General features: G+C 57.7%; 3 protein-coding genes and 1 non-coding gene across 4 annotated transcripts in view; all 4 read right to left on the minus strand.

Moving 5' to 3' along the window:
- Positions 1–646: 646 nt before the first annotated feature.
- CPNE7 (copine 7) lies at positions 647–9,127 on the minus strand. The gene is made up of 17 exons (XM_065663548.1): positions 9,072–9,127; positions 7,596–7,726; positions 6,422–6,849; positions 4,309–4,491; positions 4,163–4,237; positions 3,661–3,735; positions 3,502–3,585; positions 3,337–3,426; positions 3,065–3,163; positions 2,700–2,786; positions 2,539–2,598; positions 2,263–2,396; positions 2,127–2,181; positions 1,944–1,995; positions 1,714–1,847; positions 1,311–1,547; positions 647–1,132 (listed from the first exon to the last, which is right to left on the minus strand). Exons 3-17 carry the CDS (start codon positions 6,644–6,646, stop codon positions 995–997), a joined length of 1,728 nt encoding a protein of 575 aa, XP_065519620.1. The 5' UTR covers positions 6,647–6,849; positions 7,596–7,726; positions 9,072–9,127; the 3' UTR covers positions 647–994.
- A 27-nt stretch (positions 9,128–9,154) lies between these two features.
- Positions 9,155–14,082, minus strand: RPL13 (ribosomal protein L13). The gene is made up of 6 exons (XM_065663547.1): positions 13,977–14,082; positions 13,584–13,699; positions 12,632–12,773; positions 11,144–11,317; positions 10,001–10,057; positions 9,155–9,342 (listed from the first exon to the last, which is right to left on the minus strand). The coding sequence occupies exons 2-6, from the start codon at positions 13,685–13,687 to the stop codon at positions 9,184–9,186; spliced, it is 636 nt and encodes a 211-aa protein (XP_065519619.1). The 5' UTR covers positions 13,688–13,699; positions 13,977–14,082; the 3' UTR covers positions 9,155–9,183.
- LOC136006109 (small nucleolar RNA MBII-202) lies at positions 13,353–13,434 on the minus strand. The gene has a single exon (XR_010608971.1). It is a non-coding gene; the product is annotated as a small nucleolar RNA MBII-202 (small nucleolar RNA).
- Positions 14,083–14,333: 251 nt separating the features above from the next.
- SPG7 (SPG7 matrix AAA peptidase subunit, paraplegin) overlaps positions 14,334–17,227 on the minus strand; it is a 31,634-nt gene continuing 28,740 nt past the window's right edge. The window contains exon 17 of the mRNA XM_065663546.1: positions 14,334–15,904. Within this exon, the coding sequence (XP_065519618.1) occupies positions 15,695–15,904 (210 nt within the window). The 3' untranslated portion in view covers positions 14,334–15,694. The remainder of the gene's footprint in view (positions 15,905–17,227) is intronic.

A 17,227-nucleotide genomic window follows, 5' to 3' on the forward strand; every position in this document is an offset into this window, starting at 1 on the left:
CACAGCGCATGGCATGCAGCACATGGCATGTGGCACATGACATGGGTATGCAGCACATGGCAGAGTACATAGCACATGGCACAGAGCACAAAGCATGCATGTATGACAGGGAGCACGCAGCACACAACATAACATGTGGCATGCAGCGCATGGGATGGGACCCACGGCACACAGCACGGCAATGGCACATAGCCTCTGGCATGTGGCACATGGTGTGTGGCACACAGCACGTGGCGTGTGGTGCACATCACACAGCACACGGCACGTGGCTCTCGGCAGAGGCAATGTGCTGGGCAGGGGCAGGAGCAAAGCGCCAGCGCTGCCTCCGCTGCCGTGGCCTGGATTTCGGGGCCGCGGCACAGCAGGATGGACGGTGGCTCCACACAACATGAAAGCGGCGGCTGCTCAAAGGCATCTCAGCTCGGAAGCGCCAGCACTGCCCTGCAAGCTGCCAGTCACGAATCCCCCTAAATATAGGGGCAGACGGGGACGGGGCCACGTTCAGCTCTTGCCTGACGCTGGGCAGCACTTCAAGGAGCACGAGAGGACACGGACAGCACCGCAACTGCTGCCTGTCCCTTTGCCTGCACCGCACAGGTCGCCTGGAGAGAGGTTTGGTGTCAGCACCCAGAGAGCACATAGCACGAACACAAGGCTGGTTGCTTTATTGGGGGGCCCCACACACCGGGGGGGGCGGGGGTGGGTTGTCATGCAGCCTCCAAACGATGTCACAGCAACAGATAAGCAAGGACTGAGAGGACCACAGGGACAACAGGGACCAAGCGGAAACAGGCAGGGAGGTGCTGAGCACCAGGAGTGGGCAATGCCGGCCAGGGAGTCCTGCACCGGGGCACCGGGGCTGTCCCCATATCCCCATAGCCAGTGGGGACACGCTGCTGGCTCCCAGTGCCCCCTGGCCCGGCGAGGAGGGGGCTACAGCAGGGCTGGGGCATGGCTGGGACCCCATCAGTCCCCATGCCACGCTGGGCGGGGCTCACTGGGGCGAGCTGAGGTTGGAGTCAGGGGTCTCTGAGCGGGGGCAACGGGGGGGGAAGGCCTTGTAGCTGTAGTATTCCACAACCTGCTTGGGCACCTCCGCCAGCACGCACTTGGCCAAGGCTGTTGGAGATGCCTGCGGGATAGGGGACACCAGGGACATGGGTGAACCGTGGGCACCACAGCACCCACTCAGCCCAGTGTGCAGAGCAGCATCCATGGCTTGCTGTGCCGTGATGCTTGGTGCTGCCACGGGGATGGGTGGGGACGGGAGGGGACGGAAGGGACAGGAGGATCCCCAGTGCCCCACTCACGTTCTTGAACTCCCGGAAGGGGACGAACTGGACGATGTCCCGTAGGACGGGCTCGCCCTTGGGGGAGCGCAGGATGCCGTCATCACCGTCCAGGATCTGCATGTCGGTGAAGTCGGCGTTGCCCACCCCGACGATGATGATGGACATGGGCAGGTAGGAGGCACGGACGATGGCCTCCCGCGTGTCCGCCATGTCCGTCACCACTCCATCCGTCAGGATCAGCAGGATGAAGTATTGCTGCGGAGAAAGGGAAGAGCCGAGGGGGTGCTCAGCCCCACTGCCAGCCCCATGCAGGGGAGCAGGACAAGGGCTTGGCTCTGATGTTTGAGCAGCCACAAGTGGAGTGAGCGTGCGAGCTCTCAGCCCAGCACAGAGCCAGTGGCTGGGGACACTGGGTACGTACCGAAGCCTCCTTGGTCCGCTCCTCGTTGGCCGCCACACGAGCCACCTTGGAGATAATGGGGGCCACGTTGGTGGGGCCGTAGAGCTGGATTTTGGGCAGGCAGCTCTGGTAGGACTCCACAACACCCTGGATGCCTGCGGGGGAAGCGAGGGATGAGCAGGGATGTCCCAGCAGCACAGGGCTCCAGCACAGCGGGGCCATGGGACCAGCCTGTCCAGAGCTGGACTCACCCTCACACTCGTCGTTATCGGGGTTGAAGTTGATGGCGAAATCATGGGAGACCTGGAGGGGGAGAGGGGAGGGGGCAGCCAGTGCCCACCCCGGCTCCTGCCTGGCCCCACGGGAGCCACGGCCAAGGGTGCAAGGAGGGATAAGCACATCCCTGGGGTCCCACCACACAACCACCCCCTTACCTCGTACTTGGGGGGGATCCTTGCACCAAAGCCTAGAGCTGAGAACTTCTTATCGCTGCAAGGGAAGGGGTGTAAGGAGCCCCGGCAATGTTAGCACCAGGGTGACCAGCACCGGGGACCTGCTGGAACAACCGACCTGTCGTAGTCCTGGCAGATCTCCCCCACCGCGACCAGCGCCTTGAGGTACTCGTTGGGCTGGTAGGGGTTGATGTAGTGCAGGGAGCAGCTGTTGCGGGGATCCCCATTGGAGGCCGTGAAGTCGATGGCCACCTGCAGAGGGGACGGAGGCGAGGGTCCGCACAAGGCCGGGTGGCTCTGCCAGTCCCGGCCGTGCGGCACCGCAGCGCAGCCGTGGGTCGGGCAGCGGCCGGAGCCTGCCCCCTGGTGCTGCAGGACGGGGGATGCTGCTCACCGTGAAGTGGATCTGGCAGCCGCCCATGATGTAGTCCAGGAAGGAGTAGACCCTGTGGATCTTCCATAGGGACCTGTGTCAGCCGGGCCTGCCCCGTGCAGCCCCACGGCAGCTGGGTACGGCACGACTCGGCACGGCACAGCCTGCATGCCGGCACTCACCTTCAGGTCCAGCAGTACCACGACTCCCGAGTTCTTGTAGTTGCGCTTCTTGATCTTGTACTTGGGGTTCATGCAGTCCCACTGCACCTGCGGCACATTGCACCCGTGCTGCCTGTGGCCCCACAGCCCCATAACCCCGCAGCCCCCCAAGCCCAGGGCCCCACAGCCCCAGGGCACAGCTGCCTTCCTTCACTCTCAGCCAGCCCGGGGGGATCCAGTTTTTCCAGAGGAGAACAAACCCACCATCCGTTCCCCAAAGAGAGGGTCAGCAAGAGAACAACCCCAAACCAGGGGAGGAGCTGGGATGTGCATCCTGGAACGGGACCCCACAAGCTGTCCCCACATCCCCTCACCTCTGTGCCTACCTTGTTCTCCCCCATCGCCTTCTGCATCTCCTCGAAGGTGGTGAAGAACTCGCCAATGAAGTCGTGTTTGCCGCGTGAGTCGTAGTCCCACACCACGCACTGCACCAGGACCTGGCTCAGCCGTGGCCGGGCAGTGCCGGGCTGGGGTGGACCATGCACCCCACACTGCACCCAGCCCTGGCACTGACCCCCGCCATTCACAGTGGTTTGGGGTGCCCAGCCCACCGGGTACACGTGCCCCAGGAATGAGGGTCCCCATTGCCCTTCCTCACCCTCAGCTTCCTCTTCTCCTCGCAGCTGCAGAGCGAGTTAAGAGAGACCTTGAAGGGCTCCCATATGGGGCTCAGGTTGTTCTTCACCACCTGTGGGGCAAGGGGCTCAGTGGGGCTGGGCAGCGGCCACGGGCCGGCTGTGGGTCAGGTGCTGCCCAGCCTCACCTCCGTGCGATACACGAGCTGCTCGCTGCGGTCGTCGTCGATGCGGTAGATCTCCAGGAAGGGATCCGACTTGCTGAAGAGGTCCTGGAGGAGGGAGCACGGGGTAGAGCCCGCGCTCTGCCCTGCCCGCCCCGCTCCCTGCCGTGGGGCCCGGCTCACCTTGTCATCCAGCTTCTTGGCCCGGAAGGCGAGCTCCACGTACCCGTTGTTCCCCGAGATCTCCTCCGAGATCACCTGCGAGGAGAGGCAGGCACAGGGTGCTCAGAGCCTTTGTCCCCTGCCCTCCCTGCCTGCAGGGGCAGGCTGTTACCCAGCAGGGGACACAGTGCCATGTGCCTGCCCTGGCGCGGTGGGCACCCCCGGGGTGACAAACAAACATCAGTGGGACCCAGAGCCCTCCCCATCCCTGAGAGCCTGGTGGGCTGCGGGGATGGATGGCAGCTGGAAAAGGAGGAGGGACATTCGGGACCCCCCATATGCCCCAGCTCAGTGTCACCCCCCCCAAACTCAGTATCACCCCATTGACCCAGCTCAGTGCCACCCGTATATCCCAGATCAACGCCATCCCAGCACCCCAGTCCAGTGCCACCCATGTGCCCCATTCTGGTGCCACCCAGGGTGCCAGCTTGGTGCCACCCATGCATCCCCCGGTGCTGCTCACCGTGATGGTGGACTTGCCCGCGAACTTGCCGTACTTGAGGAACAGCGGCTTCGTCACCCTCTTCTGCGCCACGATCTGCAAAAGCCGAGGGATCGGGTTGGGGACACCACCAGTGCGTGTCCCTGGGGTGGGGGCCGCCAGCTCACCTGCCCCACGGTGCACTCCATGCCCCCCAGGAAGTCATCGTCGTGCGTGCCCACGCCAGCGTGCCCGTGGCTGTCGTACACCTCAAACCGCAGCTTCTGCACCTCCTCGAAGTAGTAATCCACAGTGAAGATCTTGGCGAACACGGGGTTGAGGTTGCTTTTGATGACCTCGCTGCGGTCCACCTGCACGGAGGGAGCTCGGATGGGGGGCAGCGGGGACACAGCCCAGCTCAGGGATGGATCCGGGGCCAGAGGAGCTGCCCAAGGCCTTGGGATGTCAGAGCTCATCCAGGGCCAGGGTTAGCTCAGGGATGCAGACATGGTGGAAGCTGGCCAGCCGTGGGGAAGGACCAGCCTTGCACATCCACCGGTTTCCATGTAAACAGCATTTGGAGGCAGCCCTGTTTTTGGCTCTGGCAGGGATGTGTGTGCCCTGCCAGGCCTCAGGTTCTGAAGCACTGCTCCCTTCAGGAATCAGGGCAAACCCCGTGGTCAGTTCAAGGGGATGCTCTACCTCTGGACCACAGTTTGCCAGCGCTCCAACCAAGTGGGAGCAATGAGTTGGTGCCAGGACAAGTCCCTGTGCTCCTACCCTGGGCTGGCCAAGGGCAGGGGTACCAGTCACCGGTCACCGTGGCCATGCCATGCTGGGGGGGGGTGCTCAGCATCTCTGGCTGTGCTGGCACCAAGCACTGAGCGCCTTCCAGGAGCCTCCCGCACATCCCATCCCTGCGGCGCTGACTCAACGGGACACATCCTGGCCAGGGCACCTCGCCAGCCTCCGTCCCCTGCCCACCACCTGCCTGGAACAGCAGCATCTGCTGAACACACACCATCCAGACCTCATGGACACCCTCCGAGGTAGGGTGGCCAAGGTACAGCAGGTCCAGCCAGTGCCTACAGCCCCATCATGGGGCTTTGGGTCACCTCAGCCCCTCCGGTACCAGCCCCTCTAGCGTGGCCGGGGCTGTGTCAGCATGAGTGGAACATGACATGGCACACACAGCATGGCACATAGGGCGCAGCTGGCTCGGCTCAGCACAGCCTGGCACGGGGCCCCTCGCAGCCCACCCTGGCTCCAGCTCTGGCTCCGTCTAGCAGAGTCAATTACACGCAGAGGGATTTAGTGCTCAATCTGCCGGCTGAGCAGTGGCGATTAGCAAGCATGGAGCTGCCGGCACCAGCACGGAGCTAATCCATGGGGAGTGATGGGAAGGAGCCACCCCGGCCCCAGCGCCAGGACCCCACAGTGCAGTACAGTGCGGGGCACACGGCTGCAGGGCCAGCCCTGACCCCGCTCTGAGCTCCCTGTTCTGGTCCCAAGCATGGTGAGACCAGCCCAGGGGTGGCTGAGGTGTCCCTTAGCTCTGCCCCAGGGCAGTGGTGCTGTGCTGGAGGCATGCACAAAGCACCCCATTGCCTGACCCTGCCAGAGCCCCAGAGCTTTACTCCGACCGAGATGCCTGCAACTGTCCCCATGCACTGTGATGGTCCCACAGCGCCCTGCCCTGCCCCGTGAGCCTCCCTGCACCTTGCACCCTGCTCCCTGCACCCTGCACTGCGAGCTTTGCACCTTTCCTCCAGCATCCTCTGTGTGCACCCTGCTCTGCACCATCTCCTGCACCTTACACCCTGCTCCAAACCCTGCACCCTGCTCCCCACCATCTCCAGCACCCTGCTTCAAACCCTGCACCTTATTCCAAACCCTGCACCCTGTTCCAAGCCCTGCACCCTGTTCCAAACCCTGCACCCTGCTTCAAACCCTGCACACTGCTCCGCAACATCTCCTGCACCTTGCCCTGCACCCTGTTCACCATTTCTTGCCCCCTACCCTGCACCCTACACCAGTCTCCACCATCTCCTGCCCCTTCCATCCTGCTCTGCACCCTGAACCCTGCCCTCCACCATCTCCTGCGCCCACCATGCTGGCTCCTGCCCCGTCTCCAGCCCCATGGGCATTGCAGCCACCATGGAGCTGCTCCAGGGACAGCACCGTCACATCTGTTCCCATCACAGTGACACAAACCCTGTGTCCAGGACCCTGCAAGTCCCCGATGACAACCAGCCCCTGCCCCACTGCAGTGGGTGCTGGAGGAGCCCCCCACCCTCCTACCTCTGTCCACTGTCCCTGGGACTGCATCAGCAGCAGGACGCAGGGGTCAGACTTGTTGAGCGTGTCGCGGTCCAGGAGGTGCTTGCAGCTCACCCGCAGCTCCACCTTGGAGAGCACGGCCAGCGAGGCCTGCGGGGACGGCTCGTGCGCCTCGCCCATGGTGCCCATGGGGCGCTGGGGAGCCGTGCGAGATGGGGGGCAGGCGGCTCCGTGGGAGAAGGGCATGTGGGGGGCAATGGGGTGGCTGCTGCCTTTGCTGCTGTCAGGGAGCTGTGCAGGCACCCGTCATGCCCAGGGCACGCTGCCCCACGGTGCCAGGCGGGTGTGGGGTGGCAGGTCCCTGGTGCGTTGATGGGATGCTCTGGTGTGTGGAGGGGACCCTGTTTGAAGTGGGGGGCTGGCTCCAGTCCCAGTGGCTCCACAGAACCCTGCAAGACAGGAAAGCACAATGAGGTGAGCCGGAGCTGGGGCTCCCTTCGTGATGCTGCCCTGTACCCCCAATCACCAGCCTGCCCCGTGGGTGCTGCTGTGCTCCCGGTCACCCAACAGCACCTTGGGCTGAGCACGGGTCCTGTGGAGCCAAGCCTATCTCTGCCCCAGCCCCACTGAGGGGCAGGATGAGCACCCAAGTGGGGCTGTGAGGCTGTGCAGGAGTGGGGGAGACCATCCTGGTGCTGGGGAGCACAAACTCCCCTCCAGTCCCTGCAGGCAGTGGGGACACCAGATCCTGGTCCACGCTGCTGGGCAACGCTGGCAGTGCTGGCCACGTCCTGCTGCACCAGACAGGGCTTGTGGCACCTGGGTTATGGGGGGACTTCCCCTGTGCTTGGGACAGAGGCCACCCTGCACCTCGATGCTGGTGATGCTCAGCCAAGTGATGCTGCAGTGAGGGGTCATCAAGGGGCTCTGCCAGCCCCAGCCCCCTCAGGCTGCCTGGTTTGGGCAGGGTCTGGGGCAGGATCTGGGGCAGAGCTGCCCTCCTGCCATGCCTCAGCATGCCCAGCTCAGCCAGAGCTTCCCAGTGAAGCCATGCACAGCACAGGCAACCCAGCACATGGCTGTGGTGCCCCAGCTCCGGAGGGTACTGTCCTCTTCCCCAGGACCACAGGCACCCCTTGGCAGCCCCCAGGGGAGAGGGCACTGGATCCCACCCTGCCCGGCCGAATCCCCTTACCTGGGTGCCGGTGCCTTGGGCTCTGCACGGGTCTGGGGTCGGTGTGCCAGCCGGAGCCGGTGTGCCAGCCGGAGCTGCCGCCGCTGCCACCTCCACACAACTGACTCAAGCTGCAGCTCGGGAGCGAAGCCCTAAGAGGGAGATGACAAGCTCCGTTAACTGCCTCGCTGCCGGCTCCGGCGCAGAGCCCAGCAGCAGGCACCGTGGCTCAGTGGGGTCCCCGGCACCAGAGGCCGTGCCAGGACAGATGCTCCCGCTCCAGGTGAGCCCCCAATACACAGCCCATGCTTCCTGCACCCCACAGCCCCTCGCCCTCCACAACTGCTCCCCATGGGGTGCTCATGGCCCATCCTGGGTGCAGCCCCACACACGAACAGCCCAGTGCAAGGATGGGGAGTCCCAAAGAACTGGGTGCACTCCCCACATGCTGGAGCATGGGGAACCATGCCCCATGCCCCAACATCCCCCCCACCACCCCAGAGCTGTGGTGCTGCCAGCTTGGCTTTATGAAATATGATGTAATTAGCCCATATTTGGAGGGATTAAAATGCAGATAGGGCTAATGAGCATGAGGGCCCTGAGCTTTGGGAGCTAATCCCCAGCCTGCATGGCAGAAATAGGCCACCCTGCTTCCCTGCTCCCCCTGCAGCCCCATGGCGCAGCCAGGGAGGGATTGGGCAGAGAGAAGCCCATGCTGGGCAAGGCCTTGCCAGGGTGTTGGAACACCCTCGGGTTCATCTAGCTGTGCTGGGGTCCCTGCACCGGAGCACTTCATTACTTCAGAGCCCTGAGTTTCTGCCACTGACCTGCTGATGAGAATGAATGATTCCATTATCTCTGCGCTCACAGCGCAGCCAGGCTGCGGAACAGCCCCAGAACTGGTCAGTCAGCAAAGGGGAGCTCCCTGGAGCAGGACAGACCCCACAACCCTGCCCGTGACCCAACCACCCCCTGCCCTGCAGCATGCAGCACCCCAGAACCCCACAACACCCACAAAGGCAGGCCAGATCCCCCAGACCCTTCTACAGGTCGGGGCTGTGCTTCTCTTTAATGTGTTCAAGGTATTTCCCTAAAAAAATGGCTTAAAGGTTCAGATAAACAGAAGCGAGGGCAGGGCTGGAGTTAACCTGGCTATGGATGCAGCACATCTCTACCCTCCCCAAGCACTGTAGGACCGGGGTGAGGCTTATCGGGCAAGTGACTGCCAAGCCCCCAGGGGTGACACCCACCAACTGCTCTGCCCCACACACTACTGCACACAGAGCTGTGGACACCATCAAATCTGAAGTGATTTAACGGGAAGCAGACATCTCACCAGGGAGGCGGGTTCACCCAAAAATCCCCCCTCACAGTGATCCATGAGGGCAGACCCAGTGAGGGGTGGGAGGGAGCGCAGGCTGCAGCCCTGCAGACAGAGCAGAGCCCTCCCTGCAGGGTGCTGGTTCCACTCGCTTCCAGGGAAGTTGGGAGTCTCACCACCACAATCCGCACCAGCACACACACCCGCCGCAGAGCGGGGTGGCTCAGTTCCATACGTTCAGCCTGAAAAGACAGCACACTCGTGTTTCCACATTTTTTTATTGACAGCTCATTTCTTCTTCTCCACATCCTGCTCTGCCGCCTCTTTGGCGCGTTTCGCGCGGATGCCGAAGAGCCGGGCATTGGCTCGAGCCATGCGCAGGCTGGCGAAAGCCTTGAAGTTCTTTTCGTCTTCCGAGATAACACGAGCCTTCTCCCGTTTGAAAACCTGGTGGAGAGAACACAGACAATCAGGCTGCACACCAGAGCCTCCCAGGGACCACGTTCAAAGCTCAACACTATTAATCTCGCTCCGCTTCCATCACTTGCTCTCTGGTGCTGTGAACAGAGCACTTGTGCCATCTACAGGCCCTGCCCTCAGCATCACTCAGTCAGGCACCCCATTTCAACCCATTCCTGCTTTGCCAGAACATACCAGGGAAAAAAACCCCACCAAATAAGCCCAACACGAGATCTGAGTCAGGTGTGTGGTGCTAACACACATCAACAGCGCCGTTTGGAAGCAGCAGGGGTTTGAGACAAGTAAGTGGTGACTACACGTGATTATTCCCAACCAACGCATCTGAACCCCTGACACTGGAGCTCTTCTCCAGAACACTATTTAAGGACCTTCTCAGCGGATTAAGTTTAGCAGAGCTCCAACTAATTAGTTCTTTGCAGTCTGCTTTGCAACAGCGAGGAAATAAACAGACGAAGATACTTGTGGCAAAAGACAAGGATGAGGTTGACCTGTTGCTTCTTTTCTCTGCCCCAAGATGGGAAGTGTCTGGAGAGAGCAACCCTGAGCTGCAGAACAGCAGGAGAATCCTCTCCATGGAGCTCAAGTCTCAGTTATCACACAGGAAACATGATTTAGCCACACTTACATTCTTGATAGGCATAACAGGTCCAGTCAGCTGAGTTGCCATCTTGAGTTCCTCAGCCTGCAGAACAAGAGGACAAAACCCATTATGGAAAAAGCAGCATTTAAAATTTCTTGGGCTGGCAGCTGGGTTAGAAGCGTGCCCTGAGCACCGGTACCCAGCTCAATGCACTGTTAACAACTCTGACCGGAGATTTAACACTGACTCATTACAACTTCAGCATTTCAGGAGCATTTGGCACAGCCGTGCCGCATCGACAACCCGTGCTCTGCCTGGCTATACATCAGCCTGCATCTGCCCGGAGGGGCAGTGGCCTTCTAGGAGTCCTGCCAGCTGGAATAACATTGACATGTACTGTGCTGGTTTTAGTTTGATACTCAGTATGTTCTGCAGCAATTCCTTCTAAGGGTAACTCCAGCTACATTTAAGAGTGTGTGGTGAAACAAAAATGATTCAAGTTTTGGTTTAGATAGCTGATTTCAAGTGAAGACATTTGGAACAGTATTTCAGCATCTATTTATTGGCAAAGGAGCTTCATGCCCTTCCTCCAGTTTCAAAAAGCCTCCCGAGTGTGGTGGGCTCCTCTGTGGGTGACTGGCTCAAGACTGACTCTCCGGAAGACTGAGGACAGGCTGAGCACACCACCATTTCCCATGGGAAGCACATACCATGGGCAAAGCCAAGGGACCAACCATATTCAGCATCTCAGTGGGATTTTAATGAAAAGCTCTTTTGTGAGTCAACAGCAACAACCTTCTAAACACTTCCCTGCACATGGCTTCCGCTGAACTTCTCTACTGAAGAGTTTGCCCTTGCTTTCCTCTCCCTTTCCAAGGCAGACCAGAACTCCAGGCGGACTTTTCAGCTATTCTGACTATTTAGCATCAGTCTGAAAGTCAACTGGTTGGGCAATGACCAAAGCTCCCAACAGATCACTCAAGGGGTCAGGCCCCACATCTGAGGGGCTCTTTCAGCACCTTGGCAGTCCCTAGTTCAACAAACACTGCCTGACCACACAGCACTGGGATGGGCAGACTGACAATGAGGAACAGACCCTGGGAAACTGTGGACCAGATGACCTTTGAATATTCCTTCCAACCCAAACTATTCTGGGATTCTAAACATCTGTAGCAGCCAACTACTTACAGAGCTGTCTCCCTTCTTCGGCATAGCCGGCTTCCTTGGGAAGAGGATAAGTTTGGAGTGGTACTCCTTCAGCCTCTGCACGTTGGCTTGCAGGGACTCCGTGGACTTGTTACGTCGCCGGGGATCCACGGAGATTCCAATAGTCCGGGCAAACTTTTTGTTGATGCCAGCAAGCTGAAGAGAGAGTAGAGTGTGTGGTGTCAGCATCCGACAAGCCCCAGTGCCACTGCCGGGAGCTGCTCCGGTCATCAACCAGAGGATAATTCAGGTGCAGTCATCAGGGCTGCAGAGTGTGGAGAACCACATCTGACCAAGCATCCTATTGGCAGCGTGAGGTGAGGAACAGGAACTCACGTGCCACAGGCAATGGGCACTGGGGTGTCTGTGTTTTAGTGCCGAGAACGTTCCACTGAATTTACAGTGGTTTTTGCAGTGGGATTTCCTCAGGAGAGCAAAGCACAACCCCCGAGTAATTACAAGGGGGACACTTAAACTCTGATACACACAAGACAGATATTTATCGAGTCACTGCCCAGATAGCTCTGGTTCACCTCATACAGTAAGCTCCAGTAAAGGAGTATTTTTTATAACCCTCTTAAGCAAGAAATAACTTCACCTTCTGTTTAAAGACAAACATGTGCATATCATTTTATATTCCAACACTACCCAAAAATTAAAGTAATGAAGCATCTGACATCCAGGAAAACACCTTTACTGCTTCAATGCGCTAATTTCACTGTTAAAAATGTTCTAATTAAATGCTAAATAACACACAAGAGGTAGCTGTAGACTGCCAGCAAGCCCTGATGATTATTTCTGCCCACTGTGAGGAGACACATGGGTGGGAGTTCCACAATCCAGCTTTAACTGCTCATCGGCTCAGTGCACCTGGGAAGGTCAGAAGAAAAGTTCCTGTATCCCACAGGATTTAGTGTTCCTAAACAAACTCATAGCTACTGCACGAAAAATGGTCTCATGCATGTGAAGCTACGGTGCACAGGTCCCTGTCCTGGCAACGTTATCTTCTTGAAGTAAGTTGAACATGGTTTATTCTGTCCACAACAGGAACATGTAGGGTTAACATTTCTGGGATTAGCAGGAACGTGTTTCAAAGTAACAAAAGAATTTAATGAAGAAGCTTTTAGCCTTTCACTCCCTGAAAGAAGATGAGGAGAGACTCAATGAAGGCTCTTCCAGAGCCTTCAGAAAAGGACTTTTAACAGTCTGACCAGGCAAAAGGACATTTACTATTCAAAGCCACCCTTTACTCTGACATACGCTGCATCCCCCCCCCTGGTTAAAGGAAAGCCAAGACCAGTGTTTTCTGTGCGGCTGTAGAGCACCAACTCTCCGTGTCTCCACGGCTGAGCCGGTGCCACCAAATACCGACAGCTTGGCACATGTTCTATACATGGAAGAACAGGCCAAGACTAGAAGCTCCAATGTGGAGTGAATTTGACTGGGTTGGGATCAGTGTGCTGTACTTACCTTGAGCTCTTCTAGGCTGAAGCCTCTGCCAGCACGGACTTTTTTGTGGTACCTGATAGTAGGGCACCTCACTATAGGCCGAATGGGCCCAGCCACAGGACGGGGAGCGATGCGTCGAGCCCTCGCCTGGCGGGCCTTCCTCCTGGAATGTGAAACAGGACAGGGATGAGAAACACAAATCAAGGTATCCCAGACTGGTTTGTGTTGGAAGGGACCTTAAAGCTCCTCCAGCTCCAACCCCTGCCAGGGCAGGGACCCCTTCCACTGGAGCAGCTTGCTCCAAGCCCCTGTGTCCAACCTGGCCTTGAGCACTGCCAGGGATGGGGCAGCCACAGCTTCTCTGGGCACCCTCACAAGGAAGAGCTTCTGCCTAAGAGCTCATCTCAATCTCTCCTCTGGCAGGTTAAAGCCATTCTCCCTTATCCCGTGTCTACCTGCCCCTGTCAAAAGCCCCTTCACAGCTTTCTTATCAGCCCATTCAGGCACCGAAAGCTGCTCTAAGGTCTCCCTAGAATCTTCTTCAGGTTGAACCATCCCAGCTCCCTTAACGTGCCTTCATAAGAGAGCTGCTCCACCCCTTGGCTCACCCTCATGGCCTCCTCTGACACCCATCCTGCACTGCCACCCCACGAGCCTTGCAGGGAAGCTCCTGCCATACAGGAATCTCTCAGACACACACGCATCGCTATCCCAGCTCCTCGACAGGCTGATGGATGCTTCTATAGACCAGCCGCAGTCATCAGACATAAAAGGGTTCAAGGGAATCATCAATGTCGTACAGCGATTCCGGAGACGTCTCATCACTTGACTGCAGCTGGAACGGCCCGACCCTGACCGCAGACACCCCGCACCGAAGGAGGAACCCCAGCGCTCTAACAGGTAACGTCGGGGCAACCCCTGGAAGCAGCCACGCAGCGCCCCAGCCTCCCCCCCGGTACCGGCCGTCACTCACCTGCGGATCTTGCGGGCGGGCTGGTTGAACCACGTGGCCACCCGTCGCTGCCAGTCCTTGTGGAAGTGGGGCTTCAGGATCATGCCATTGCGGCTGGGCGCCATGGCTGCTGCGGCCTGCGGACACGGGCACGTCTAAAGGCGGCCGCCGGGGCACCGCGGCTGAGGGCCCCCCACCCGGGACGAGCCCAGAGCGCCCCAAGCCCCCATCACCCCGGCGCCGGGCCCGGCCCCTGCCACCGGCCTCCTCCGGGCCCAGGCGCAGCCCTGGGCGCACCCCGAAGGGCCGCGCAGGGCTCCGGTGCACATCGCAGACCGGGCCCCGGCCGCGGAGGGCGGATGGCGGCGGATGGCGGCGGATGCAGGCCCCGACCGCCGCAGCTCCCCGACTCACCTCCCGCTGCCGTAAATGGCCGACCGGAAAAGGAAGGCAGGAAGCGGCGCACGTCGGAAGTGCGGCTGCGGCCCGAGGAGGGCGGAAGCGGAAGCGCCTGGCGGCGGCTTCACCGCGCCCGTAGTAAACGTGGCGTCGGCTTAAAGGGCCCGCGCCCCAGCAGGGCTCTGACACGGTGACCACGTCGGACGGGGTGGGGGGGAGACGACGAGGAAGGGTCGGGGGCCACCACGGGGGCGGTGGCAGCCGCCATAGAGCATGGCCACAGCGGCAGCCACCAAGCATCCTGCACTGTCCCCCAAAGCATCCCAATGTTGCACCACTACAGCCATCACCCCTCAGCTCCATGCAGGTGAATCCACTTGTCAAAGTGTTTATTGAAGAGCCCAAAACACGGCCGTGACTTAAAAAGCCCTCACAAAAATATCAAACACCAATTGAAGTTTCATCTGCTGATGAAAAAGCAAATTCAAAGGATGAACTTGTGAAAGAACAAATAGGTTTGGAATTAAAACATACAGGCAGCAACATCCCAAGTGTAGGAAGCCAAACGAAAGGACCTCCACCAGCAGGGGGTCCAGAGGCAGGACTCAAGTGTTGGTGGTGGCAGATGGCTCCATGATGGGGCAGGGAAGAGGACACCTTGAAGAACACCCTCCTGTCATCCAGGGAAACAAGAGGCTCTGCTCCAGGCCCTCAGTGAACTGGGGGCTGAAAGCTGCTAGACTGCGCCGCAGTCTTTCAGGTCACAGAAAATCCTCAAGGCAACAATCCTTCCTAAAAAATTAACCCAACCAGAGCCCACCAGGCAGCAAGAACAGTTTTAATGCTTCTGCTGATGTGCTTTGCAAGAGCCACAAGAATAGAGCCAGGGGAACTGCAAGCCTTTTACTGCAGCTTCCCAACAAACAGCCATGGTTTTGTTTGTGTTCCCGAGAGCACCTCTCCTGCTCTGAGCCAGATTGTGTAACGCAGAGCCACTCTCTGCCATGCTAGCTTCTAACATCACACTGTAGGGTTACACTGGGCTCTGCACATAGGTTTTCCTCAATCTCTGCTTGCAAGACACATACGATGAAAACTGAATACGAGTTACTGGCCAGGGAAAAGAAACCCCTCGTCCTGTGCAACTCTGTAGTTGTAATAAGCTTTGTATGTGCCAAAACACGTATCATCATCTTGACATATTCTATAAGCGCAGCAGCACATTATAGACAGTTTATTCTAGCGAAGCCTGTTTTTCAGCTTCTATTTTATGTTCAGCAGCAGCGATGATCAAAGGTGACAGCAGAGTCACATAACAACTGCACCCCCTCAGCTGTGCAGGGGTTTCAGTATATGACTGTCCTGGCACTGAAGGGACAGCCCTGCACTCCTGCCATGCGTCACAGCACAGCTAGAGGTGGCTTATAAAGACTCCACAGGATCTTTTTCACCCTTAAGACCATGTACATCACTGCTGTGTACAAGAAATCTTTCCAGTGGATTAGACTTACCCGACTCCTAATCACTACTACCCTGCTGAGAATCAATTTCAAAGTTCTAAGGAGCTCTCCTTCCTGCAGTAAAAACCTCATTAAAAGAGCCAACATAGCCAATTTTTTGGTTAACAGCAGCACAGAGATTCCCTATTCAGTATCTTTAATTCTGGAAAAGGGAAAGGGTCTGTGTCTAAAATAAGCCTCTCAAGTCCTCACATTCCACATCAGGAGTGGGCTTCATACTGGTCTCAGACGTGGTTCCTCCTCCTCCTCATGGTTGGGTGGCTGCTGGGGCATTTCTTCATCTCTTGTCTCTTGCTTGTCTCTCTCTGCTTGAAGCCAGCTCTGAGGAGCTATCATTTTCTTTGGCCCGTAGGGTGGAGGCCCAATTAAAGCTTCAATGTCATCATAATTTATCACTTCTTTCTCCAGGAGGGCATTAGACAGCTAGAAAGAGTAAACAAGATATAATGAGGCACAGGGGTTTGAAAACAGTCTCTGAACTGATCTGATCTCTCCCTGCCAGCTCAACAAAGATCTCAATATCTGGACTCTGACTACCACGGCACAGATGGTGGGACCACAGAGCCTGCAGAAGCCACCTTAGTTCTCCACCTTTCATGAAAGCGTATCTGTCCAGGAATACAGAGCATGACTGAAGGCAATAAAACAAGCTCTAGGGAATGATTTCTCAAGTCAGAACTCTAGGAATAACTGAAGACAAGCCCTTCCTGCCACTGTCACTGCACCCAGGGACCTGCCTAAGATGCAAAGTAGCAAGCACATGAGACCACGGTCAGACCCACTCCCCTCCAATGTACACACAGTAACAACAAAGAGCTGTCTGTTCCTGCAGGCGTGGGCTGAAGGTCATCAGAAGTTCCTCTCCAGCAAAGCTGAATGTTCTGGCCCCTCTGCTAGCAGAAGGGCTGCACTTGAGCAGCAGGTGGCTGTCAAAGGTGGAACTGCTCAACTCTGCTGACAAGATGCGATACACTGGCCTGGCAACTGAAATGTTCACCCTGTAGATACTTTGGCTTAACTTAAAAAGTTTTTCTGTGATGAGCCTCTAGCAAACATCTGACTGCTGTTAAATGAAAGCAACAGAACAGAGGAAGCCTGCAGAGAAGAGACCCCTCTAACAGGGCTTGCCTTCAGAGTGCTCTCTGGGCACTGTCCTGTGGACAGGGCTGAGATATGGCCAACAGCAGGGTGCCTAAGCAAGCCTGCTCTGGCTACCTTACTACTCACAGAAGGTCTGCAGTTGTGTAGCTGAAGGGGTTTTTGCTGTTGTCATTGTTTTGTTTGTTTAAAAAGAAGATTTAAATAAAATAATTGCTTTATTTGCAAAACATGCAACGCTGAGTTGACTGCTGGTTATTTTGGATGTTATGGGCCAGACTTCTGAAGGAAAGATCAAGTAGATACACAGGGTGCTGCAACCCAAGTGCGGCTCAGCCCAGAGCAATGGGTACAGAGCTCCTGCTGAGCTGGTGGGGACATGCCAAGGTGACTGGTGAAGGGACTGTCAGGACACAGAGGATACCTCTGCAATAAGGATTCCTTGTTATACCAGGCATCAAGTAGCTGGCAGGTGAAAACTGCTTGGAGTTCCCAGAAAGCATGAACCAACACCAGTCAGCCAAGGTGACGGGGTCTTATATTCTTTTCATCAAAGCCAGAAACTGCCCACTCGATTCCTGTGCACCTACAGGACCTGGAAGGATGAGCTGTTCATGCATTTGCGGGCTTCACAAGAACAGTCAGTCT

Source organism: Lathamus discolor, chromosome Z, assembly GCF_037157495.1.
Source record: "Lathamus discolor isolate bLatDis1 chromosome Z, bLatDis1.hap1, whole genome shotgun sequence".
Taxonomy (NCBI): domain Eukaryota; kingdom Metazoa; phylum Chordata; class Aves; order Psittaciformes; family Psittacidae; genus Lathamus; species Lathamus discolor.

Bases quoted from the DNA above. Each gene is read 5' to 3' on its own strand.
- RPL13 (XM_065663547.1), bottom strand. From the start codon at position 13,687: ATGGCGCCCAGCCGCAATGGCATGATCCTGAAGCCCCACTTCCACAAG. The intron at 12,774-13,583 runs GTGAGTGACGGC...TTCACATTCCAG, and splicing joins CCCGCCCGCAAGATCCGCAG to GAGGAAGGCCCGCCAGGCGA. The intron at 10,058-11,143 runs GTAAGTAGTTGG...CTTGTTCTGCAG, and splicing joins CGAAGAAGGGAGACAGCTCT to GCTGAGGAACTCAAGATGGC.
- CPNE7 (XM_065663548.1), bottom strand. From the start codon at position 6,646: ATGCCCTTCTCCCACGGAGCCGCCTGCCCCCCATCTCGCACGGCTCCC. The intron at 2,599-2,699 runs GTGAGTGCCGGC...TCCCTATGGAAG, and splicing joins TGGTACTGCTGGACCTGAAG to ATCCACAGGGTCTACTCCTT. The intron at 1,133-1,310 runs GTGAGTGGGGCA...CCTATCCCGCAG, and splicing joins CCTTCCGGGAGTTCAAGAAC to GCATCTCCAACAGCCTTGGC.